The 24209-nt window shown below is 45.1% G+C and overlaps 1 protein-coding gene across 2 annotated transcripts in view; it reads left to right on the top strand.

The window, feature by feature from the left end:
- The window catches only part of LOC118362033 (testican-1-like), a 304120-nt gene that overhangs the window by 165086 nt on the left and 114825 nt on the right, over positions 1–24209 (top strand). For both annotated transcript variants that reach the window (XM_052508657.1, XM_052508652.1), the window contains exon 4: positions 21548–21628. In XM_052508657.1, the coding sequence (XP_052364617.1) occupies positions 21548–21628 (81 nt within the window). The remainder of the gene's footprint in view (positions 1–21547; positions 21629–24209) is intronic.

Raw genomic sequence — 24209 nt, 5'->3', positions numbered from 1 at the left:
ATAGGGCCTCTTCAGAATTTGATGGGGTGTGCGTGTGTTTCAGTAGGACTGAGTTTACGTCTGAATGTTTCTGCGTGTGCTCACAAACACAGCTGGAGTGTGTGTTTTTCCACACCTTTAGGCATGTAATCCATATTGAGTTTTGTGAGAGATCTTCACTTTTCATTGTTGGAATAATCAATGGAATGAATGAAGCTGTTTACACGTCACCACCCTGAATATTGTCATAGCATGGGAGTCTCTTCCTGAGGTTTGTATAGAATTACCTTCCTTCCCTATCTATCTCTGTAGCAGATTTGTGAATGTTTTCAGGTTCACTGTTTTTAATTCAAATTAAACCTTTTTCTCGGTGTGATGTTGGCAATGCTTAGTAGTTAGATCAACTTCTGTTGTGTTCAAGACGGCTGCATAAATCCCACTGTCTCCCTACTGTAATGAGTGTGTGTGTGTGTGTGTGTGTGTGTGTGTGTGTGTGTGTGTGTGTGTGTGTGTGTGTGTGTGTGTGTGTGTGTGTGTGTGTGTGTGTGTGTGTGTGTGTGTGTGTGTGTGTGTGTGTTTGTGTGTCCTATTGTGGACCGACCTCACACAGCTGCACCTTATGTATCGGACCATGGGATTTGTATGGCAACAATGGATAAGTCATTAGCGATACTTGTAATTACAGTAGGTGGTTAGTGGCTCTTCTACTGTTAGGTTGGCTGTTGTACTCCCAACCCACCTTCCAACGTGCCCGCCCGCCCGCACACACACACGCCCACACACACACTCGCTCAAGAACCACTGAAATTTGACGTCCGTCCAGGTAAGCTCGACGTCAAGCTCAATGTCAGGAGACGACTTCAAAAACCGTCCACTAGGGGCAACGGTGAGCGATATTACCGTCAAGTAGGATTGGGTGTTGTGGACTGGATTGGCGGATGGGCGGAAGCCGTGAGCTCTGGCTCTGAGGGTCACATGTTCGATCCCAGTGCTAGGCACTTGTTTTTGTTTTAACCCCTCCCTTAACTTAACCATTCAGCATGAATCAGATCATCAAATATTTTTTTTTTTTTACATCAGCTGGTGTCACATAGTGCTTATACTATCAGGACTCAGGCTGAGACCCAGATGCAGACACACGAGGCGGATAGTACGAGTCTCAGAGTTTATTACAGTACAAGGCAGGACTCGACGGGACAAGACCAACTGGCAACAGACAAACAGAAAAAGCCAATGTGACTGGCACGACGTGACACTCCCCCCTTAGGGACGGAGTGGAAGAGCACTAGTAAGCCAGTGACTCAGCCCCCGTAATAGGGTCAGAAGCAGAGAATCCCAGTGGAGAGAGGGGAGCCGGCCAGGCAGAGACAGCAAGAGTGGTTCGTCGCTCCAGTGCCTTCCCGTTCACCTTCGCACCCCTGCGTCAGACTACACTCAATCATAGGACCTACTGAAGAGATGAGTCTTCAGAAAAGCTTCAAGGCCAAAATGGAGCTCTCTGTTTTCTTAGACATTAGGAGGCCTGCGTCTTGTGACCGTAGCGTCCGTGTGGGTATCTACTGCAGGACCAAATCGGAGAGAAGGGTAGGAGCAAGTCCACGTAATGCTTTGTAGGTTAGCAGTAATCAGCCCCAGCCTTAACAGGAAGCCAATGTAGAGGCTAGCACTGGAGCAATATGATCAATTCTTTTGGATCTAGTCAAGATTCTAGCAGCTGTATTAATGCCTACAATAAACCTTTGAAATTTGACGTTTATGGAGAAACGTCTGATTCTGAAGTGAGACTCTGATAGCTTGTTATACACGCACGCACGCACACACACACTCACACACACAATCTTTCAAAGACTCAAGAGGATGATTGACGTCCATTAGTTCACTTGACAGAGCTATTCTCAATGTCCAAAGGACAGAGTTTAGATGAATGATGGTCATTCCCTTCGTTTTCCCAAAAGCATCTCATTCTGTCTCTTGTTCTCTCTATCTCTCTCCTTGTCTCTCTCTCTCTCCCTCTCTCTCTCGCACACTCACTCACTCACACACACACCACACACACACACACACACACACACACACACACACACACACACACACACACACACACACACACACACACACACACACACACACACACACACACACACACACACACACACACACACACACACACACACACACACTTGCCTGAGAGAGTTGGGCCGTGGAGCTCCAGAGTTTCAGATCTATTAGTGTCCTGTCTACAGAGACAGACTGGGCAGAGGATCAGTCATCTGTCTCTGACTGAAAGAGGAGAGCCCACTGGGCCAAAATCACTCTGATGACGTTGAATCAATGTGGAAAACTGATTGGGTTTGAAAAATGTCACCATGACATGGTGTATTTTTTTGTTGATTTCACAAAAACAGACGTTCAAATAACGTCTGTGCCCACTGGGAGAGGAGAGGAGAGGAGAGGAGAGGAGAGGAGAGGAGAGGAGAGGAGAGGAGAGGAGGCTTCTATTGGGGCTTTTATTCTGCTTTGGCAACACTTGAGATTTCTGGCCCTGGTAAAAGAGCACCTTTTGAATGGCTATTGAAACAGATTGAGAGAGGAGGGAGAGGGAGAGGGAGACGGAGAGAGGGAGAGAGGGAGAGAGAGAGAGAGAGAGAGAGAGCAAAATGGAGTGAGTTGAAGAGCATGTGGGTGGGTAGTAAGGTGGTACTTGAGCCTCTGCGATAATTGGCTAATTAGCCTGTGATCTGGATTCAACCTACTGAGGGTGTGTGTGTGTGTCAAATTTAGCCTGGACTCGTTGAGAGCCTGAGAGTTTGGCTTAGAGGATCAGAGGTTAGCTTCAATCTATCTATGCTAATGTGGACTTGAGCTCTAAGCAATGACAAGAAACTGGTCTACTTACAGTATAATATTACACACCAAAGCAAATCCTCAATTATTTAGTCCCGGTTACTCCAGGCAATAACTCAAGAGTAAGGGATCAATTTGTCCAATAGGATTCCAGCATCGAGCACAATCTGTCGATGTGAGACTGACCAACCAATCAATGGTCGCCCCTGGAGACCAATCAGGGCCAAGGAGACTGACGTAAGGCCAAATCAAACACACGGTTAATGACACACCAGTCAGCAGGTTAGGGAGCTATTTCCCACTGACTGCTAACCAATTACATCAACGGAGTTTCACAAGTCACCAATGGAGAGGTCCGGCATTGCCTGGTGAAGGATTGGACCCTTGCCATTGATCCGTAATGTTTTCAGGGACTGGGATTAGTTTGGTCAGGTCCAGGTATAGTGTTTTAATCGTCTGTAAATAGAAAGCTATAGAACTGGACTGTTGGAAGCTAATAAAACAGTATATCAACTACAGTACATGACCAAAAGTGTGTGGACAACTGCTTGTCGACTCGTGCCAAAATCATTGGTATTAATATGGAGTTGGTCCCCCCTTTGCTGCTATAACAGCCTCCACTCTTGTGGGAAGGCTTTTCACTAGATGTTGGAACATTGCGGGAACTTGCTTCCATTCAGCCACAAGAGCATTAGTGAGGTCGGGCACTGATGTTGGGCGATTAGGCCTGGCTCGCAGTCTGCGTTCCAATTCATCCTAAAGGTGTTTGATTGGGTTAAGGTCAGGGCTCTGTGCAGACCAATCAAGTTCTTCCACACCGATCTCGACAAACCATTTCTGTATGGATCTCGCTGGATCGAATCACCGAGCTGACATGGTAAAAATGTGTTTTTCTGTCCCTGAGCAAGGCAGTTAACCCACGGTTCCCCCGGTAGGCCGTCAGTGTAAATAAGAATTTGTTCTTAACTTACTTGCCTAGTTAAATAAAAAAATGTGTGCACAGGGGCATTGTCATGCTGAAACAGGAAAGGGCCTTCCCCAAACTGTTGCCACGCAGTTGGAACCACAGCATTGTCTAGAATGTCATTGTATGCTGTCGTGTTAAGATTTCCCTTCACTGGAACTAGGGGAACTAGCCAGAACCATGAAAAACAGCCCCAGACCAGTATTCCTCCTCCACCAAACGTTACAGTTGGCACTATGCATTCGGGCAGGTAGTGTTCTTCTGGCATCCGCCAAACCCAGATTTGTCCGTTGGACTGCCAGATGGTGAAGCGTAATTCATCACTCCAGAGAACACGTTTCCACTGCTCCAGAGTCCAATGGCGGGGAGCTTTACACCACTCCAGCTGACACTTGGCATTGCACATGGTGATCTTAGGCTTATGTGCGACTGCTTGGCTATGGAAACCCATTTCATGAAGCTCCCGAAAAACAGCTCTTGTGCTGACGTTGCTTCCAGAGGCAGTTTGGAACTCGGTAGTGATTGTTGCAACTGAGGACAGACAAGTTTTTTTTGCTCTACGTGCTTCAGCACTTGGTCCCGTTCTGTGAGCTTGGGTGGCCTACCACTTCTCGGCTGAGCCGTTGTTGCTCCTAGACTTTTCCACTTCAAAATAACAGCACTTACAGTTGACCGGGGCAGCTCTAGCAGGGCAGATATTTGACAACCTGAGCTCTTCAGAAAGACCATCCTACTGCCAGTGTTTGTCTATGGAGATTGCATGGCTGTGTGCTCGATTTTATACACCTGTCAGCAAAATTCCAAATCTGAAATATATATACATATATATTTTTGCTTTTTGTTTTTCTCCAGTGAATCACGTACCCCATCTCACTAGTGTATTCGTCCTACCCAGGACAGCATTAGAAGTCTGTAGTGCACTGTTGTGAAGGGTAGTCTTCCTATTAGCCTATTATCGTTCTGATTTTCTGATGCTGTTGTTGACATACATTTTTTTAATGTAACGTCTTGGCTCCTCTGCGTGCTGCTGGTATCCCAGGAGACAGTACTGTGTCTCTGTTCTCCCGGAGAATGTAGGCCAAGCACACTTCCAACCAGGACTGGCTGTGTTAAACAGTGAATTAATGCACCAATCTGTGTTTGTTTAACTAAATCACTGTAGTCTCGCTGGTGTTTGTAGTGCTGATTTAGATCATTTTCCCCAAAGCTATTTACTGTAGGACCCCTTCTTCCTTTGTTTGCTTGACTTGAATAGCGTTCCAGCGAAACGCTGAAATATTTACAATGCAGGTCATTTACCAAGAAAACATATCTGTCTTTGGGTATACATCTCTATTCTTTCATTCTCCCTCTCCACCTCTCGCTCTTTATTCAGTCTCCTAGCCCCTCCCTCCCTTTCACTGTCTCGCTCTCACTCTCCCTCTCTGTCTCTCGCTGTCTCGCCCTCCCTCTTTGTCTCTCGCTGTCTCGCCCTCCCTCTCTGTCTCTCGCTGTCTCACCCTCCCTCTCTGTCTCTCGCTGTCTCACCCTCCCTCTCTGTCTCTCGCTGTCTCACCCTCCCTCTCTGTCTCTCTGTCTCACCCTCCCTCTCTGTCTCACCCTCCCTCTCTGTCTCTCGCTGTCTCACCCTCCCTCTCTGTCTCTCTCTGTCCCCTCTCTCTCTGTCTCACCCTCCCTCTCTGTCCCTCTCTGTCTCTCCCTCCTGTCTCTCTCTGTCCCTCCCTGTCTGTCTCTCTGTCTCTGTCTCTGTCTCACCTCTCTGTCCTCTCTGTCTCACTCCTCACCCTCCCTCTCTGTCTCTCTCTGTCTCACCCTCTGTCTCTCTCTGTCTCCCTCGCTGTCTCACCCTCCCTCTCTGTCTCTCTGTCTCACCCTCCCTCTCTGTCTCTCTCTGTCTCACCCTCCCTCTCTGTCTCTCGCTGTCTCACCCTCCCTCTCTGTCTCTCTCTGTCTCACCCTCCCTCTCTGTCTCACCCTCCCTCTCTGTCTCTCGCTGTCTCACTCTCCCTCTCTTTTACTGCTTCAAGATTCATTTCTTAGGAGATGAAAACGAATGATATTATAATATACTTTCATCATCCGTCCTTTTTTATCTGAAATTACACAGCAAGAACGCACACACACACACACACACACACACACACACACACACACACACACACACACACACACACACACACACACACACACACACACACACACACACACACACACACACACACACACACACACTGGGGAGAAGTAAAGGGAATTAGCTGATGTACTTTGCACGGGTATAAATATTTGAACAAAATGGTTTGTTTATTATTACAATCTCCCCACTTAATGCGCTCTCGTTTTTTCTCCTTTCTCTTGTTTCCCTCCTTTCTCTTGTTTCCCTCCTTTCTCTCGTTACTCAGCTCCGTCTGTTTCTGTGTGCCACTCCAGTCAATCATTATGAGAAGCATTCACAGAAGCGCTAATCCACAGGCTCATCTCTCCGTCCTTCATTCTTACGGCTATATCTCCCGTTCTGTGTGTCATAGCCACTCACCATTAGACTGCTCACGTACAATGTTACAGTCAACCCCCCCGATTGAGTGAGGAAAAGGAGTGCATTTCAATTGGTGCTGGTGAACAGCAACAGAGTTTTCCCCTCTTTCTTTTTTTTTAGTGCAAGACAAAATAAAACATTCTTAACCTCGAACAGCAGTATTCGATTGAATCGAAGGAACAGTTACTCATCAGCAGACAATAGATTTCTCAGTGCTTCAAGGAAGAGAATACTGAAAGTACTGAACTTGTATCTGAGTGGCTTTTTAGAAAAAAAAGGCTGTATCACTGAAGGCTACATCGACCCCCCCCATCTCTCCACCCAAACACAAAGCCATTATGGTGGCATTAAGACAATGAGAGTATGGGGAGGTAATGGTAAAGTCAGATGATGAATGGCACTTTGTTTACAACCAGAGAGGATGATGGGAGTCTGATTTAGGCACCTTGGTAACAGGCAACACACCCTCTGGGAGAGGTGTGTGGTGTGTGTGTGTGTGTGTGTGTGTGTGTGTGTGTGTGTGTGTGTGTGTGTGTGTGTGTGTGTGTGTGTGTGTGTGTGTGTGTGTGTGTGTGTGTGTGTGTGTGTGTGTGTGTGTGTGTGTGTGTGTGTGTGTGTGGCATCAAAGTTAGCATTGTGTGGTTTGACAATGGCAAACAAGCCAATATTGAACTGGAAAGTAAAATAAAATATCCAAAACACAGCAGTCCATTCTTGAAATGATCATCTAGACATCCAATACCGTCAGCCAGAGAAATGCTCTAGCACTCTCATGAAGTATTCTAGTGCTGCTTCCATACAGCAGCACTCTCGATGTCATTGAGCAGTTTGTTCATATAATATTGAGATGAATGTAGTGACGAGTGTAGGCATCCATTTGAGCTGTCTGAATTCTGTCCCCTGGGTTACATTCTCAGACTGGGAGGAATGAGACCTTATATAGAGTCATATACTAGTTACAACATGACTGTCCGCAATCCCTGGAACATGATGATGCTAGTACACACAGATAGATGCAGGCAGGCATACACATACAGGCACAAACACACACATACACACACTTACACACACACACACACACACATAGCCTACCGTTCATCAAATTGATCAGAAATACAGTGTAGACATTGTTAATGTTGTAAATAACTATTGTAGCTGGAAACAGCATATTATTTTATGGAATATCTACATAGGCGTACAGAGGCCCATTATCGGCAACCATCACTCCTGTGTTCCAATGGCACGTTGTGGTAGCTATTCCAAGTTTATCATTTTAAAAAGTCTAATTCATCATTAGAAAACCCTTTTGCAATTATGTTAGCACAGCTGAAAACTGTTATGCTGATTAAAGAAGCAATAAAACTGGCCTTTTAAAACTGGCCTTTAGTGGGGCCTCCCACTCCTCTTTCTATTCTGGTTAGGGCCAGTTTGCTCTGTTCTGGGAAGGTGTAGTACACGGCATTGTACGAGATCTTCAGTTTCTTGGCAATTTCTTGCATGGAATAGCCTTCATTTCTCAGAACAAGAATAGACTGACGATGTTTCAGAAGAAAGGTCTTTGGTTCTGGCCATTTTGAGCCTTTTAATCAAACCCACAAATGCTGATGCTCCAGATACTCAACTAGTCTAAAGAAGGCCAGTTGCATTGCTTCTTTAGTCAGAGCACAACATATTTCAGCTGTGCTAACATAATTGAAAAAAGGTTTTCTAATGATCAATTAGCCTTTGTTAAAATGATAAACTTGGATTAGCTAACACAACGTGCCATTGGAACACAGGAGTGATGGTTGATGATAATGTGCCTCTGTACGCCTATGTAGATATTCCATTAATAATCAGCTGTTTCCAGCTACAAGAGTCATTTACAACATTAACAATGTCTACACTGTATTTCTGATCAATTTGATGTTATTTTAATGGAGAAAAAAATTGCTTTTCTTTCAAAATCAAGGACATTTCTAAGTGACCTCAAACTTTTGAACGGTAGTGTACATACAGTACTTAGTGTACATATGATCGGTAGTGTACATATATATACATACATGCACGCACGCACACCCACACACACACACACACAGTGACATCTGGCAGTGAGTTTGGGCTGACTGGTTCTATGGTGCCTGTGGGTGCTGATGGCTATGGTTCTATGGTTCCATGGTTCTGTGATTCAGAGCTGGGTTCCCGGAGAGAGTGGTGGGCTCTGCCAGAACCGACAGCAGGAGAGACAGAGAGCCCAGAACCCACGCCAGAACTCTGATTCCCACTGGGCCTGTATTTGTGTGTGTGTGTGTGTGTGTGTGTGTGTGTGTGTGTGTGTGTGTGTGTGTGTGTGTGTGTGTGTGTGTGTGTGTGTGTGTGTGTGTGTGTGTGTGTGTGTGTGTGTGTGTGTGTGTGTGTGTGTGTGTGTGTGTTCTCTGTGAAGCTTCTGGAGATTGCAGTGATATCACAGAAAACACCATATGACTTTTCTCTCTTTCTCCCTGTGTGAGATTCCTGTTACAGTACAAACTGTGTTTCTCTCCCCATTATGTTTGGAACAGCAGTGACAGATGCCAACAGGTTTACCTCAATTTGTTTCTGGGGCACAGGGTTTCTCCCCGCCTCTACCAGGGGCTGTCAGTGTATTCCTCCCCAACACTTATCTGTTATTACCTCTGTCCGTGGGTTATGATTTAGCTGTCAATGGAACAGTGATGATATGACATCATCATTGTGCTGCCAGCTTTAGGTCCTTTCGGAGGTGCTGCAGGGGAGGGGAGGATGATGGGAGATTCGCACCAGTGGCTTCACAAACAGCTCAATCACAGGGAGCAACCACCCATTGGCTCAAATGAAAGGGTAGCACTTTAACAGGAAATAATATGTGACATTCTTTGATGGTTTAAGTGCGGTACATGTTCAACACGGTCTCTGAGTCTGGTGTGTGTGTGTATCCCTTCATGATAGCACGCCGTGTTCGGTCCATCTCGTTGCGTTGCTGTGGTAACAGCCCGTTGCCCTGTTAACTTGTTTTGCCATTAGCCCTGGTTACCCCTGACTACCATGCCTGGTTAGCCCCTTTGGCTCATGATGCTTAATGACCTGTACTGTGTGTGTGTGTGTGTGTGTGTGTGTGTGTGTGTGTGTGTGTGTGTGTGTGTGTGTGTGTGTGTGTGTGTGTGTGTGTGTGTGTGTGTGTGTGTGTGTGTGTGTGTGTGTGTGTGTGTGTGTGTGTGTGTGTGTGTGTGTGTGTGTCCAGTCCATGTCTCCATGTGTGTGTTTGTGACGCATTTATCTCTGTATGAATGTATGTACAGTATGTGTGTCGGACAGTGAATATCTGCATGTGTTTGTGAGAGTGTCTGAGGCTCCATACTATCTAGGTCTGATTGATGGGACCTACAAGGCTCTGGTAACTTTGCCCAATTACCCAGAAAATTGTATCCTGCCGCAGTGATGGACTAACATGCTCATAGGGAGAGAGGGAAGAGGAGGACGGAAAAGGAGGCGGAGGAAAGGACGAAAAGAGTGGGGGCCATATCTAAGCCGTGTGCGCTAGCGTCAGAGACAGAGTGAGGGAAGGGGGGGGGGTGTGAGGTGACACAAACAGATCATGTAAAAGCAAAAGGCCCTTGCTTTAACAATGGGATCAGTTCAAAACATGTGTTTTCTATCGCTGTGGGGAAGTTATGAAGTTTATGAAGTTGCCGTATGCATAATTGCTGCTGTGAATGCTGTGTCTGTATCTCTGTGTGTACATGTGACTGGGTGTGAGATCTCTCTCTCTCTCTCTCTGTCTCTGTCTCTCTCTGTCTCTGTCTGTCTCTGTCTCTCTCTGTCTCTGTCTCTCTCTGTCTCTGTCTCTCTCTGTCTCTGTCTCTCTCTGTCTCTCTTGTCATGAGTGCGTCTGTCTGCGCCGGCTGATAAGGTGACAGCTAGCTCAGAGGTGACACCGTGGCCTTTTCGCACATGCTCATATCGTCCTACCCCAGTGACACGACATCACCGCCTCGCCGTGGGTGACAAGCAGAGCACACACTGCTCTCAGGTCAGATCCTGAAGGCCGCAGTGGGGAAAGGTAATGACAGTGGACAGCTAAAGGCTGATTTCAGATCAGAGGAATATGAAATACAGTACCAGGAGCAGGGATGTTTCTAAGTCAGATCCTGCAGGTAGCAGTGGTAAAGGAGGTAATAGGGGTCCATCTCTAGAAGCTGTCCCCAGGTCAGATTCAGTGTCAGTCAATCAAGAGAAGTTACCCCTGCTACTTTTGTGTTGATGTGCACTGTACTTTGATATAATAATTATTATTGATATTTATGTTTTTCCTGTGTGTGTGTGTGTGTGTGTGTGTTACTGGGTGTGTATGATTTAAGGTTTTTATGTTCATCTTATTTGGTCATATCTTGCTCCCACTGTAAAGGAGATGGGAGCTATATGTCTTCATAGCAGGCAGAGGTCGTGTTCTCTTTGTATTAGTGTCCTTATCTTACCAACCGACATGTACACACACACACACACGCACGCACACACACACGCACGCACACACGCACACACACGCACACACACACACACGCGCACACACACACACACGCGCACACACACACACACACACACACACATGCACACACACAAACACATGCACACACACACATGCACACGCACACACACGCACACGCACACGCACACGCACACGCTAAGATTGTACAGTGTGTGTAAGCCAAGGCCCTTTCTGCTCTCAGATCTGACTGACTGCAGCGATATGCAATTTCAGAGGCTGCCTTGTAGCCATTAAAATGTCAGCCATGTCCTGGCATTTACTTCAACATTTACCATTTACAGGATGGAGGGAAAACATTCACACACACACACACCACTAGACACACACAGCCAAATGCACACACACTCCCATACAGATCTGCCATCTTAATTGGATCCCTCAATTGCAAATTGTAGTGCATTCAAGGTTTTAAAAGGCTTCTAAAATGTGTAATTTTAAACTTTTAAATTTGACTTGATTTTGCCCTAACGAAAAATGCATCAATCCCTATAAAAAAAAATCCATGAATTATAATTCACATAACAATTTAAAATGTCCTTTTGCTGCAGGGTCAAATAAAAGTAATGTACAGTACTGGTCAAACATTTGGACACACCCACTCATTCCAGGGTTTTTCTTTATTTGTACTATTCTCTACATTGTAGATTAATAGTGAAGACAGCAAAACTATGAAATAGCACATATGGAATCATGTAGTAACCAAAAACGTGTTTAACAAATCTATATATTTTTGATTCTTCAATTTTGCCACCCTTTGCCTTGATGACAGGTTTGCACACTCTTGGCATTCTCTCAACCAGCTTCATGAGGTAGTCACCTGGAATGCATTTCAATTAACAGGTGTGCCTTGTTAAAAGTTCATTTGTGGAATTTCATTCCTTCTTAAGCCAATCAGTTGTGTTGTGACAAGGTAGGAGTGGTATACAGAAGATAGCCCAGTCTATCTGGAAAATGTCAAGAACATTTGAAGTTTATTCAAGTGCAGTCGCAAAAACCATCAAGCGCTATGATGAAACTGGCTCCCATGAGGACCGCCACAGGAAAGGAAGACCCAGAGTTACTTCTGCTGCAGAGGATAAGTTCATTAAATCTCAACATCAACTATTCAGAGGAGACTGCGTGGATCAGGCCTTTCATGGTCGAATTGCTGCAAAGAAACCACTACTAAAGGACACCAATAAGAAGAAGAGACTTGCTTGGGCCAAGAAAAGAGCAATGGACATTAGACCGGTGGATACTTGTCCTTTGATCGGATGAGTCCAAATGTGAATTTTTTGGTTCCAACCGCCGTGTCTTTGTGAGACATGGCTACCATAGCATTCTGCAGAGATACGCCATCCAATCTGGTTTGTGTTTTTAGTTGGGACTATCAGGCTTTGTTTTTCAACAGGACAATGACCCAACACACCTCCAGGCTGTATTTTAAATGCATCACCATGTTAAAACAATATCAAATGAAATAAAAACAAGCATGCTTGTGCGCAGACACGTACACACACACATTCACACGGATACATATTTCACAGTGTGACAACACATGTACACACATGTACTGCCCTCACACACCCCTCTCTGCCTTCCCCAAGCCATTAGGCTCTGCCCTGGCCTTGTCCCATCTTATTGGGCCGTTTCCATAAGGTCCAGATTGGATCAGTGTCCAGCCAATGATAAGTGTCCATGCCAATGATAAAATGCTCCATTTCCTCCCGGTCCAAGACCTTCTCTCCCAGAGTCGATTCATTTGGGCCCTGACTCTTTTTTCCTTTGCTGGGAATGGAGACGAGAAACACGGCAGCCAAGTTTGAGAGAGAGAAGAGAGAGAGAGAGAGAGAGAGAGAGAGAAGAGAGAGAGAGAGAGAGAGAGAGAGAGAGAGAGAGAGAGAGAGAATGAGAGAGAGAATGAGAGAGAGAGAGAGAGAGAGAGAGAGAGAGAGAGAGAGAGAGAGAGAGAGAGAGAGAGAGAGAGAGAGAGAGAGAGAGAGAGAGAGAGAGAGAGAGAGAGAGAGAGAGAGAGAGAGAGAGAGAGAGAGAGAGAGAGATAGATAGATAGATAGATAGATAGATAGATAGATAGATAGATAGATAGATAGATAGATAGATAGATAGATAGATAGATAGATAGATAGATAGATAGATAGATAGATAGATAGATAGATAGATTGGCTGCAAATCACTAACATTCCTTCCAAAAGCCCCGGTGCTAGAATCAGTATTCTGAAGATGTATGGGGCTGTAATGCAGGCCCAAGCCCTTTTGCTTATGGGCATGTCCTGCAGATTTGTGTTTGTGTGATTTGTAATGCATTATCTGGTGAAAGGATTGAAAGGGAGGATTACAAATAGCAGTCCCTCTTATCTCTACCAGTCCAGCACCCCGCTGTACAGTGTCCAACAGATATGCACGTACGTGCGCACACACACACGCGTGCGCAGGTAGACTGCTTTAAGTTCCTCGGGTGTCCAAATCACTCGAGACCTAACACCCACGCACAATCGCGAAGAAGGCGTGACAGCGCCTCTTCCCCTTCAGGTTGAACAAATTTGGCATGGGCCCTCAAATCCTGAAAAGGTTCTAAAGCTGTACCATTGAGCGCATATTGACTGTCTGCATCTGTGTTGGTATGGCAATAGCACCGCCCTCAATCGTATGGCGCTCCGGAGGGTTTTTCGGACAGCCCCGTACATTACTGGGGCCGAGCTCCCTGCCATCCAGGACCTCGTCAAAGACCCCAACCACCCAGGCCATAGACTATTTTCTCTGCTGCAGCACGGCAAGAGGTACCGGTGCATCAAGTCTGACACCAACAGGCTCTTGAGCAGCTTCTATCCCCAGGCAAAAATGACTGATGCAGCGCTAACAAAATAGCTACACGCACTCAGTTTTCTTTTTATCTTTATAGGCCTTTTATTGCACTGTCTCTGTGCACACTCGCAGGGCCCTACACGCTCACACACACTGTCACTCCAACACACACACACACACTCGCCTGCAAGCTGCTGCTACTCTTACAGTGGGGCAAAAAAGTATTTAGTCAGCCACCAATTGTGCAAGTTCTCCCACTTAAAAAGATGAGAGAGGCCTGTCATTTTCTTCATAGGTACACTTCAACTATGACAGACAAAATGAGAGAAAAAAATCTAGAAAATCACATTGTAGGATTATTAATGAATTTATTTGCAAATTATGGTGGAAAATAAGTATTTGGTCAATAACAAAAGTTTATCTCAATACTTTGTTATATACCCTTTGTTGGCAATGACAGAGGTCAAACTTTTTCTGTAAGTCTTCACAAGGTTTTCACACACTATTGCTGGTATTTTGGCCCATTCCTCCGTGCAGATCTCCTCTAGAGCAGTGATGTTTTGGGGCTGTTGCTGGGCAACACGGACTTTCAACTCCCTCCAAAGATTTTCTATGGGGTTGAGATCTGGAGACTGGCTAGGCCACTCCAGGACCTTGAAATGCATCTTACGAAGCCACTCCTCCGTTGCCCGGGCGGTGTGTTTGGGATCATTGTCATGCTGAAAGACCCAGCCACATTTCATCTTCAATGCCCTTGCTGATGGTAGGCTTTGTTACTTTTGTCCCAGCTCTCTGCTGGTCATTCACTAGGTCCCCCCGTGTGGATCATTTTGACCCCACGGGGTGAGATCTTGCGTGGAGCCCCAGATCGAGTGAGATTATCAGTGGTCTTGTATGTCTTCCATTTCCTAATAATTGCTCCCACAGTTGATTTCTTCAAACCAAGCTGCTTACCTATTGCAGATTCAGTCTTCCCAGCCTGGTGCAGGTCTACAATTTTGTTTCTGATGTCCTTTGACAGCTCTTTGGTCTTGGCCATAGTGGAGTTTGGAGTGTGACTGTTTGAGGTTGTGGACAGGTGTCTTTTATACTGATAACAAGTTCAAACAGGTGTCATTAATACAGGTAACGAGTGGAGGACAGAGGAGCCTCTTAAAGAAGAAGTTACACGTCTGTGAGAGCCAGAAATATTGCTTGTTTGTAGGTGACCAAATACTTATTTTCCACCATAATTTGCAAATAAATTCATAAAAAAATCCTACAATGTGATTTTCTGGAAATGTTTTTCTCATTTTGTCTGTCATAGTTGAAGTATCCCTATGATGAAAATTACAGGCCTCTCTCATCTTTTTAAGTGGGAGAACTTGCACAATTGGTGGCTGACTAAATACTTTTTTGCCCCACTGTATATCCTCTTGCCTCGTCACCTTACCCTTGAACATATCTACCTCAGTCACACCAGTATCCCTGCACATGTAAATATGGCATTAGAACTGACTTTTTAAATATTTACTGTATATAGTTTGATACTTTACTTTGTCTTTCTCATTCTTATTTCTCGTGTTTTTTTTCTTCTAGTAATATATTATTTATTTTTGCATTTTTGGGTTTAGAGCTGGCAAGAAAGGCATTCCACTGTACGTGTGCGTGTGACATTAAAACTTGAAGCTTGCAACTTGAAACACGCACACACACAGTCTTAAAACGAACCTTGCGGTAAACAAAATTGGAATGCCGCTGTTTCCCAATGTTCTTGAACTTGAGATTTCATTTGAAGTCACATACTGTTATTGGGTGATTCCACGCCAGTGGGAGTGGGGAATATTTTTTGGTATCTCCGATTGATCTGGCACTTCTCATATAGGAACTTCATTGGGAGAAAGGATGTTTAACATGCTTTTTACATGTGTATCACACACATTTTTTGCGAAAATCCTGATGAAATATGCCAATTTAGGCCCTTTTTAAACCTATGCATGCCTCCTATAAGACCCTATGATCCAGGAACTGTACATGATACAGACAACCTCTTGCTCTCATAATGCTTCTTATAGTGTTATCTAACATATGGAGTATGTCTAGATTCTGAAATATACATTTTCACAATTTACTCAACATAATGATTATAAAATCAGCCAGAAAAGTAACGTCCTCTCACTTCTCAGCAAACGTAACATGTGTAAATATTTGTATGAACATAACGAGATTCAACTACTGAGACATAAACTGAACAAGTTCCACAGACATGTGACTAACAAAAATTGAGTAATGTGTCCCTGAACAAAGGGTTGTCAAAATCAAGTATCTGGTGTGGCCACCGGATGTGTTAAGTACTGCAGTGCAGATCCTCCTCATGGACTGCACCAGATTTGCCATTTCTTGCTGTGAGATGTTACCCCACTCTTCCACCAAGGCACCTGCAAGTTCCCAGACATTTCTGGGGGGAATGGCCCTCACCCTGCGATCCAACAGGTTCCAGACGTGCTCAATGGAATTGAGATCCGGGCTCTTCGCTGGCCATGGTAGAACACTGACATTGTTGTCGTGCAGGAAATCATGCACAGAATGAGCAGTATGGCTGGTGGCATTGTCATGCTGGAGGGTCATGTCAGGATTAGCCTGCAGGAAGGGTACCACAGGAGGGAGGAGGATGTCTGCCCTGTAACGCACAGCGTTGAGATTGCCAGCAATGACAACAAGCTCAGTCTGATGATGCTGTGACACACCGCCCCAGACCATGACGGACCCTCCACCTCCAAATCGATCCCGCTCCAGAGTAAAGGCCTCGGTGTAACGCTCATTCCTTCGACGATAAACGCAAGTCCGACCATCACCCCTGGTGAGACAAAAACGTTTTGCCAGTCCTGTCTGGTCCAGTGACGGTGGGTTTGTGCCCATAGGCGATGTCCGGTGAGGACCTGCCTTACAACAGGCCTACAAGCCCTCAGTCCAGCCTCTCTCAGCCTATTGCGGACAGTCTGAGCACTAATGGAGGGATTGTGCGTTCCTGGTGTAACTCGGGCAGTTGTTGCCATCCTGTACCTGTCCCGCATGTGTGATGTTCGGATGTACCGATCCTGTGCAGGTGTGCAGGTATGGTTACACGTATTCTGCCACTGCGAGGACAATCAGCTGTCTGTCCTGTCTCCCTGTAGCACTGTCTTAGGCGTCTCACAGTACGGACATTGCAATATATTGCCCTGGCCACATCTGCAGTCCTCATGCCTCCTCGCAGCATGCCCAAGGCACGTTCACGCAGATGAGCAGGGACCCTGAGCATCTTTCTTTTGGTGTTTTTCAGAGTCAGCAGAAAGGCCTCTTTCGTGTCCTAAGTTTTCATAACTGTGACCTTAATTGCCTACCGTCTCTAAGCTGTTCGTGTCTTAACGACCGTTCCACAGGTGCATGTTCATTAATTGTTTATGGTTCATTGAACACGCATGGGAAACCGTGTTTAAACCCTTTACAATGAAGATCTGTGAAGTTATCTCAAATATATCTCAAAACAATATACATTTCTTGATTTTGTTCATTTTAAGACATTGTTTGGAACAATTAGTCTACAAGTACGCCACGTTTCCAGAGTGGGCTCTCTGCTAATTCGGAAGTTATGATCAAGCACCACCAACACAGTGAATGGTGAATGGATTCAAAGGAAACTCCCTCTGCTGGTGATTTGCTGAATAGGCACACACAGTGTTCAACTATCACTTTTCTATTAAATACGGCCACATACAGTTCAGATTCTCTGTAGCCTACTATAACACTGTCCAATATTGTCGTGACATTGTTTTTGTATTAGCTGACCCACTGCAGAGAGGAAGAACAAGAGAAAGATAGAAAGAGAGAGACAATGACAGAGGAAACGGAAATGGAAGTAGACGTGAGTCTGAGTCACCGATCTCTGTGCTTGGCCACCAGGTGTTTGCTAATGCAGTTTACTGTAGAGGACGAGAGGAGAACCGTCTGACTGAATAACCGAATAGAGAGGCAGTTTTTCCTTTTTGATGTAGGATCAGTTTTGCCTTTGATATCACAATGAATGAGATTACATGCACAGGGAGGAGGCACTCCCACCCAAATCAGCACTTCTACTCTGAGATGCTTGAGACATACATATACAGCCCCTGGACTGGCTCTGTACGTCTCATCTCGTTGTAAGTCTCTGTTCTGTTAGATATTGATCCTAGCTGATGTTGTCTGTAGACCTTATACCTTATCACAGCATATTTTCCCCTTTCCTCACTCCCTCGCTTTTATGAATGCATACAGATGCATACGATCAGACACTACCCCCTACTCCATAATTCTGGATGTAGCCCCATAGCCCTTGATGGTGACTACTTAACATTTAAAGAGAAAGAGAGAGACAGAGAGAGAGAGAGGAGAGAGAGAACAAACGATAACAGCTCCACAGGTCTATGGGACGCTGTGAGAACAAATGTATAATTTCATTTTAATGCGCTGAGGGTAAGAGGCGCTGCTCTCTAGGCGCTCGCCACGCGTTGTTTACTGGACTGATTTTAATGGGTTGTTGGCCACATCATAAAAAAAGCCACTCTGTATCACCAGCAGTGACCTCGGGCTGAGCTGTTATCTAGCCTGCTTCAAAGAGCCTCGCGTTCCCTGTGATGTATCACCAACACACACAAATGTGGAGACACACTCACTTAATTCAGGCCGCTACGTATGCACACACACCAAGGGTATTGTCAAAACTGCCCAATCATGTCCTCTAAAGTAATTGAATTCCTTTTTAAACATAGAGAGATGAGGACAAGGTGGAGGGAGGGGGTGAGGGAGTGATGGGGGAACATAGCTGAGAGATGGAAGGGAGAGGTGGAGGGGTGAATTAGGCCGACGAGAGGTGATGAAGCAGCGAGTGCAGCCCAGATTCCGCTGAAATGGATTTTTACAGCATAGTGCAGCGCTGTCAATTTGCAAAGGGAGGACAAAAAACAACAACAAGCGAAACCACATACCAAAATGAACCTCAGGATCGATGGTGTACAACTCCAACGTGCGTCGGTGCTGCTGCGCTGGCTGTTTTAACAGAGCTAGTGTAAACAGCACATGAGGGAGAGAGAGGATCAGATGAACACAAATAATCCTAGTGGTTTACACCTGTCCTCTGAGAGAAAGAATAGATGGATCATCTCCTCTTGTCTTCTCCTCCCCTCTTTCTCTATGTTTCCTACTCTTCTCCTCTCTTCCTCTCTGCTGTTTGTCTCCTCCACTTCTCTCCTCTTCCCTCTTCCACTACCTAATACAAAAACTGGAGATCGAGAATCAAGGTGACTAAACATCTGAGTAATGGCCAGAGGTTTGTCCCCCATTTTGTTTTTGGCAAGGATCACGCCATCGGGTCAACTGCCAAGATGTCAGAGTGATAATGGAGGGCATAGTTAGAGAGAGAATAGTAAAATCGCACTGTACTGTAGAGAGAGGGAGGGAGGGAGGGAGGGAGGGAGGGAGGGAGGGAGGGAGGGAGAGGAGGGAGAGGAGGGAGAGTGAGAGAACAGGCCAAAGAGGGGGAGAAAAGAGATCACTTCTGGAGAGGTTGGGGACTACAAGACACTGGCTGTAATGAGAAAAATAAATAGAGGAATGGAGAAAGACAAAGAGGGTGGGTAAAGAATGAAACTGGGAAAGAAAGAGAGAAAGTTAGAGGAAGAGACGAAATACAAAATTAGGCGTGGTGTAGCCTGCTGCTTCCCAAAACCTGGGTCCCCTGGGTTCCCCCCATAACCACCCCTTGCCATAGACCTTTGCCAGCACTGACCTTCCACACCTCTGTTAGGTAGTTTCTACAGCACGATACAGCTCACTACTACTTCCACAGTCCATTCCCCCAGAGGGCAGCAGCAACCTTGTCCAGGTGCTGAGCCTGGTTGATAAGCACATGAGGTGGTGCCAATTAGGGTGATCGCCAGTCAGTGTCCCAGCTTTCAAGTCGTGAGGCTGCTGTCTTTGTTTAGTGGCCATGAGGTCTTTCGTTTGTTTTTGAGTCTTTAATTTGGGCATGCCTTTGGTATTTTTCCTTTTTGTAAATATGTACGTTTCGTCACCATCTGAACAAATAATGATCCGCATGGACTGACCGACCAAGAGGTTCAAGAGAGACCGAGCTGGTCATGAACCAAGTTAAGGTTGCTACACTACATGACCAAGAGTATGTGGACACCTGCTCGTTGAACATCTTATTCCAAAATAGTGGGCATTAATAGGGAGTTGGTCCCTCCTTTTCTGCATTAACAGCCTCCACTATTCTGGGAAGGCTTTCCACTAGATGCTAGAACATTGCTGCGGGGACTTGCTTTCATTCAGCCACGAGCATTAGTGAGGTCGTGCACTGATGTTGGGCGATTAGGCCTTGCTCGTAGGCGGCGTGCCAATTCATCCCAAAGGAGTTCAATGGGGTTGAGGTCAGGGCTGTGTGAAGGCCAGTCAAGTTCTTCCACACCGATCTCGACAAACCATTTCTGTATGGACCTCGCTTTGTGCGCGGGGGCATAGTCATGCTGAAACAGGAAAGGGCCTTCCCCAAACTGTTGCCACGAAGTTGGAAGCACATAATCATCTAGAATATCATTGTATGATGTAGCTTTAAGATTTTCCTTCACTGGAACTTATGGGCCTAGCTCGAACCATGAACAACAGCCCCAGACCATTACTTTACAGTTGGCACTGAATTCGCGCAGGTAGCTTTCCTGGCATCTGCCAAACCTAGATTCAGACTGCCAGAACGTGAAGCATGATTCATCGCTCCAGTGAACGCATTTTACTGATCCAGAGTCCAATGGCGGTGAGTTGTTCTGCTGATGTTGCTTCCAGAGGCGGTTTGGAACTTGGTAGTGAGTGTTGCAACCGAGGACAGACAATTTTTACGCGCTTCGGCACTCGGCGATCCCGTTCTGTGAGCTTGTGTGGCCTACCACTTCGTGGCTGAGCCGTTGTTGCTCCTAGACATTTCCACTTCACAATAACAGTTGGCCTGGGCAGCTCTTGCAGGGCAGAAAGTTGATGAACTGACTTGTTGGTAGCATCCTATGACGGTGCCACGTTAAAAGTTACTGACCTCTTCAGTAAGGCCCTTCTACTGCCAATGTTTGTCTATGGAGATTGCATGGCGGTGCGCTCAATTTTATACACCTGTCAGCAACGGGTAAGTCTGAAATAACCGAATCCACAAATTTGAAGGGGTGTCCACATACTTTTGTATATATAGTCTCCCTGGACACATGTACATTCAACACTTAGGTGCATACGCTGGCTTCTTCCATAAATGCACACATTCATTCAGGTTACAGACCATGTAAGTAAGCCTAGAACCCCTAGACAAAGCGAGTGCCACAATACCCGTAGGCTAGTTATGGGTTTCGTTAACACACCCTCCTCCCTCTTCCTCCTACTCGTGTTCTCTCCATCCGTCTCTCATAAATCGGCTGTGAGAGTGAAGAATAAAGAGTACGAGAGATCTGTCAGTGCTACATAAAAAGCCCACTGCCTAATAAATACATGTCCGGAATGAATTAGGAGATTAAATCATCACAAGGCATTAATGCCAGAGCCACAGCGCCAGATGAAAATCTCACAGCACCATTCTGTTTGGCCGCTCATTTCGCAGCTCCGTATTCATTCCTAAGGCTTTGGTTACACTGTGTCTGCTGGGTTTGAGGGATTGGTGTGTGTGGATGTTCGTGTGGACGTGTATTTGTGTGCTTTGATTGTGGATTGGTGTGTAGTTCTGGATGCATTTAATCCCTTCGTTGTGTGTATTTAAGTCATTTTTGGGGATACCGGTATATGAGTTATTTTGAACAAGACAAATGATGTGTTTTTTAAAAATTTGCTTCTATTTCTGATGCTTATTATGATTCCACAGAGACAGAGGCGAGGCCCAGCAGACATGGGGAACCAGGAACCAAAGCCCACTCCAACCCAGGAAAGAGGAGAACAGAAGAGGGTGAGGGAAAAAAATCAGGAATCTGCTGTAAACTGAAATATCTCTGTAATATCTCTGTGATATCTCTGTCGGGTGCCTTTTAGAGTTTTGTCTCTATCTGAGTGTGTGAGTGGGATAACCTCAGCCCACGGCTGTCAAAAAGCAGCCGCGTAGCTAATTAATTATCACCTGATCAAAGACATCCCCCTCAGTAATGTGGTGTTTTAGCACAGGCAACATGAAAGCAGTAGTATGGTGCCTTAGCTGAAGCTAACATGAAGTTCTTAGTAAGGCAGCATGTTAGCCGATGCTAAAGTGAAAGCAGTAATACGGTGCATTAGCGGAAGCTAACATGTATGTAGGTAGTAATGTGGTGTGTTAGCGCAGGTTACCATGAAAGCAGTGCTAGGGTGCATTAGCTGAAGCTAACATGTAGTACAGTGGAGGCTCCTCAGAGGAGGAAGGGGAGGACCATCCTCCGGTGAATTTCATGTTTTTTAAAATTGTGAAACATTAAAAAAGTTGTCCTTTTTAGATAAAACTATACTAAATATATTCACGTCACCAAATAATTGATTCAAACACACTGTTTTGCAATGGAGGTCTACGATAGCCTCAACAGCACTCTGTAGGGTAGCAACATGGTGTAGCCGGAGGACAGCTAGTTTCCATCCTCCTCTGGGTACATTGATTTCAATACAATACCTAGGAGGCTCATGGTTCTCACCCGTTCCATAGAATTACACAGTAATTATTACAACATCCTGGCTTGTCCTCCAACTTATCAGAGCTTTTGCAGCATAAACTGACATGTTGTCAATCCAATCAAATGATCAGAAAATGAATCTAGTACTGAAAGCATAAGCTCCAGCTGCATGCACTGCAGTGCATAACATGTGGTGAGTATTTGACTCGGAGACAAAAAGACAATAGTGGAACAGTTTTTAACAAATGTATTTCTTAAAAAATTAATAAGCAAGAGAGAAAGAGAGAGAGAGAGCTAGCTATATCTCCATGTTTTTTTTCTCTCACTTTCACTTAACTAGCGAATGCAGCTTGCTAGTTTAGCCTACTCAAACACCCCTCTCAAACAGAGAGGGGTGCTATGTTAGCTGGCTATAGCTATCCAACACTGGAACTCTTCCAAGTTAAGGTAAGCTTTTGGTTTTATTAGTTTATTAATTGCCAGGGCCTGCTAAATTGCTTGCTTGACTGTACATTGTACTGCATGATTGTAGTGGGTTTACGAACACGTTAGTTCTAGTAGCTCTGTTGACTAGTATGACGTTAGCTAATATGGTGACAATGAGGTAGGCTGTGTGTAGCGGTTAACAGTTATGATATAAATGTGTGGCTTGGAAAGGTTTTTCCTCCTGGTCACAGACAGCTGATGTGTTGTGCACTGAAGTCCACAAATGAAGGGAAAAGGTGAGAGGAGGAGAGAGCGCGTAGATGTGACAATGAATTATACAACAACTGATCATGCTGTTTGTATGTGGCTGCTATGAAAGTGAACTGTGTTTGCATGTGATCAGAGGGGTATTAATTCCTGCCGATTCTGTTCAAATGGAAGCAAACAAAACAGAACCGGGATAACATACCTGAATTTGTTCAATAGAAACTCCAATAGAAACTTTTGTTTGCACTGTTGGACTAATGGTTTACACCCTAGATGAGCTAGATGCAGGCAAGAGTGATCAAGGCGATATTGAAAGTGTTACTGTCTGTCACATTGTAAACGTTGTAAACTTTGTTGTAAACTTTCATTCACAGGCTAGGTTGTCGCAACCTCATGATGGGTATAGGTAAAATTCAAGTATCATGTAGTAGCCTAAACCTATCGATGTTACATTGAGCTGGGTGAATGGAATATGCTGTAATAGCAATAAGGCAATGCTCATTAAAAAACAGAATCGTCCTCCCTCATCTTAAATGGTACCGGCTACCACTGATGTAGTAGTTAGTAATAAGCAGTGTGTTAGCCAAGGCGAACATGAAAGCAGGGACTAATATAGAGAAGAAGCGTAGCATGACCTGGCATAGGCCAACATCCTCTTGGAGTGTTAGCGTTTAGCATTGGCAAACAAGCCTTCAGATCAGTAATGTTGCGTGCATTGACTCAGTTTAATTGGTTAGATTGAATTCATTTCTTGAAAATAAAACATGCAGTATTTAATCTTGTGTAACCTGCACAGAAGAAGCACATGTCTCAACAGTAATATCAGCATGTGTGTGTGTATGCTAACATGAGAGAAAATGTGTTTTTTAGATGTGCATTTTAGCTCCCGGCTCTCGTGGAGCATCAGAATCCTATCTGTCAGATGCATTACACAGAACACGGCAGGGAATACTTATCAGGCTCATTTATTTTCATATGGTTCTTTTGAATTTCAGGTCCTTACATGGTTATTCTCTACAGGAGGGCGGACCAGACACTAATGACTCGAACATACTGGTCACAACCATTTTTTTTTTATCAAAGGGTGTATGTGTGTCGGGGAAACGGGGGGTGTGTGGTTGTGTTTGTCTTTTGGATTCTGCCTTTGTTCCGGGTTACACTTGTCTTTTGAATTGACATTCAACAGATATCACTGAAAGACTT

The sequence above is a fragment of the Oncorhynchus keta genome, chromosome 4 (genome assembly GCF_023373465.1).
Source record: "Oncorhynchus keta strain PuntledgeMale-10-30-2019 chromosome 4, Oket_V2, whole genome shotgun sequence".
Lineage (NCBI taxonomy): Eukaryota > Metazoa > Chordata > Actinopteri > Salmoniformes > Salmonidae > Oncorhynchus > Oncorhynchus keta.
The sequence above is the reverse complement of the archived record's forward strand: the minus strand, read 5'-3'. Positions and strand labels throughout refer to the sequence as shown.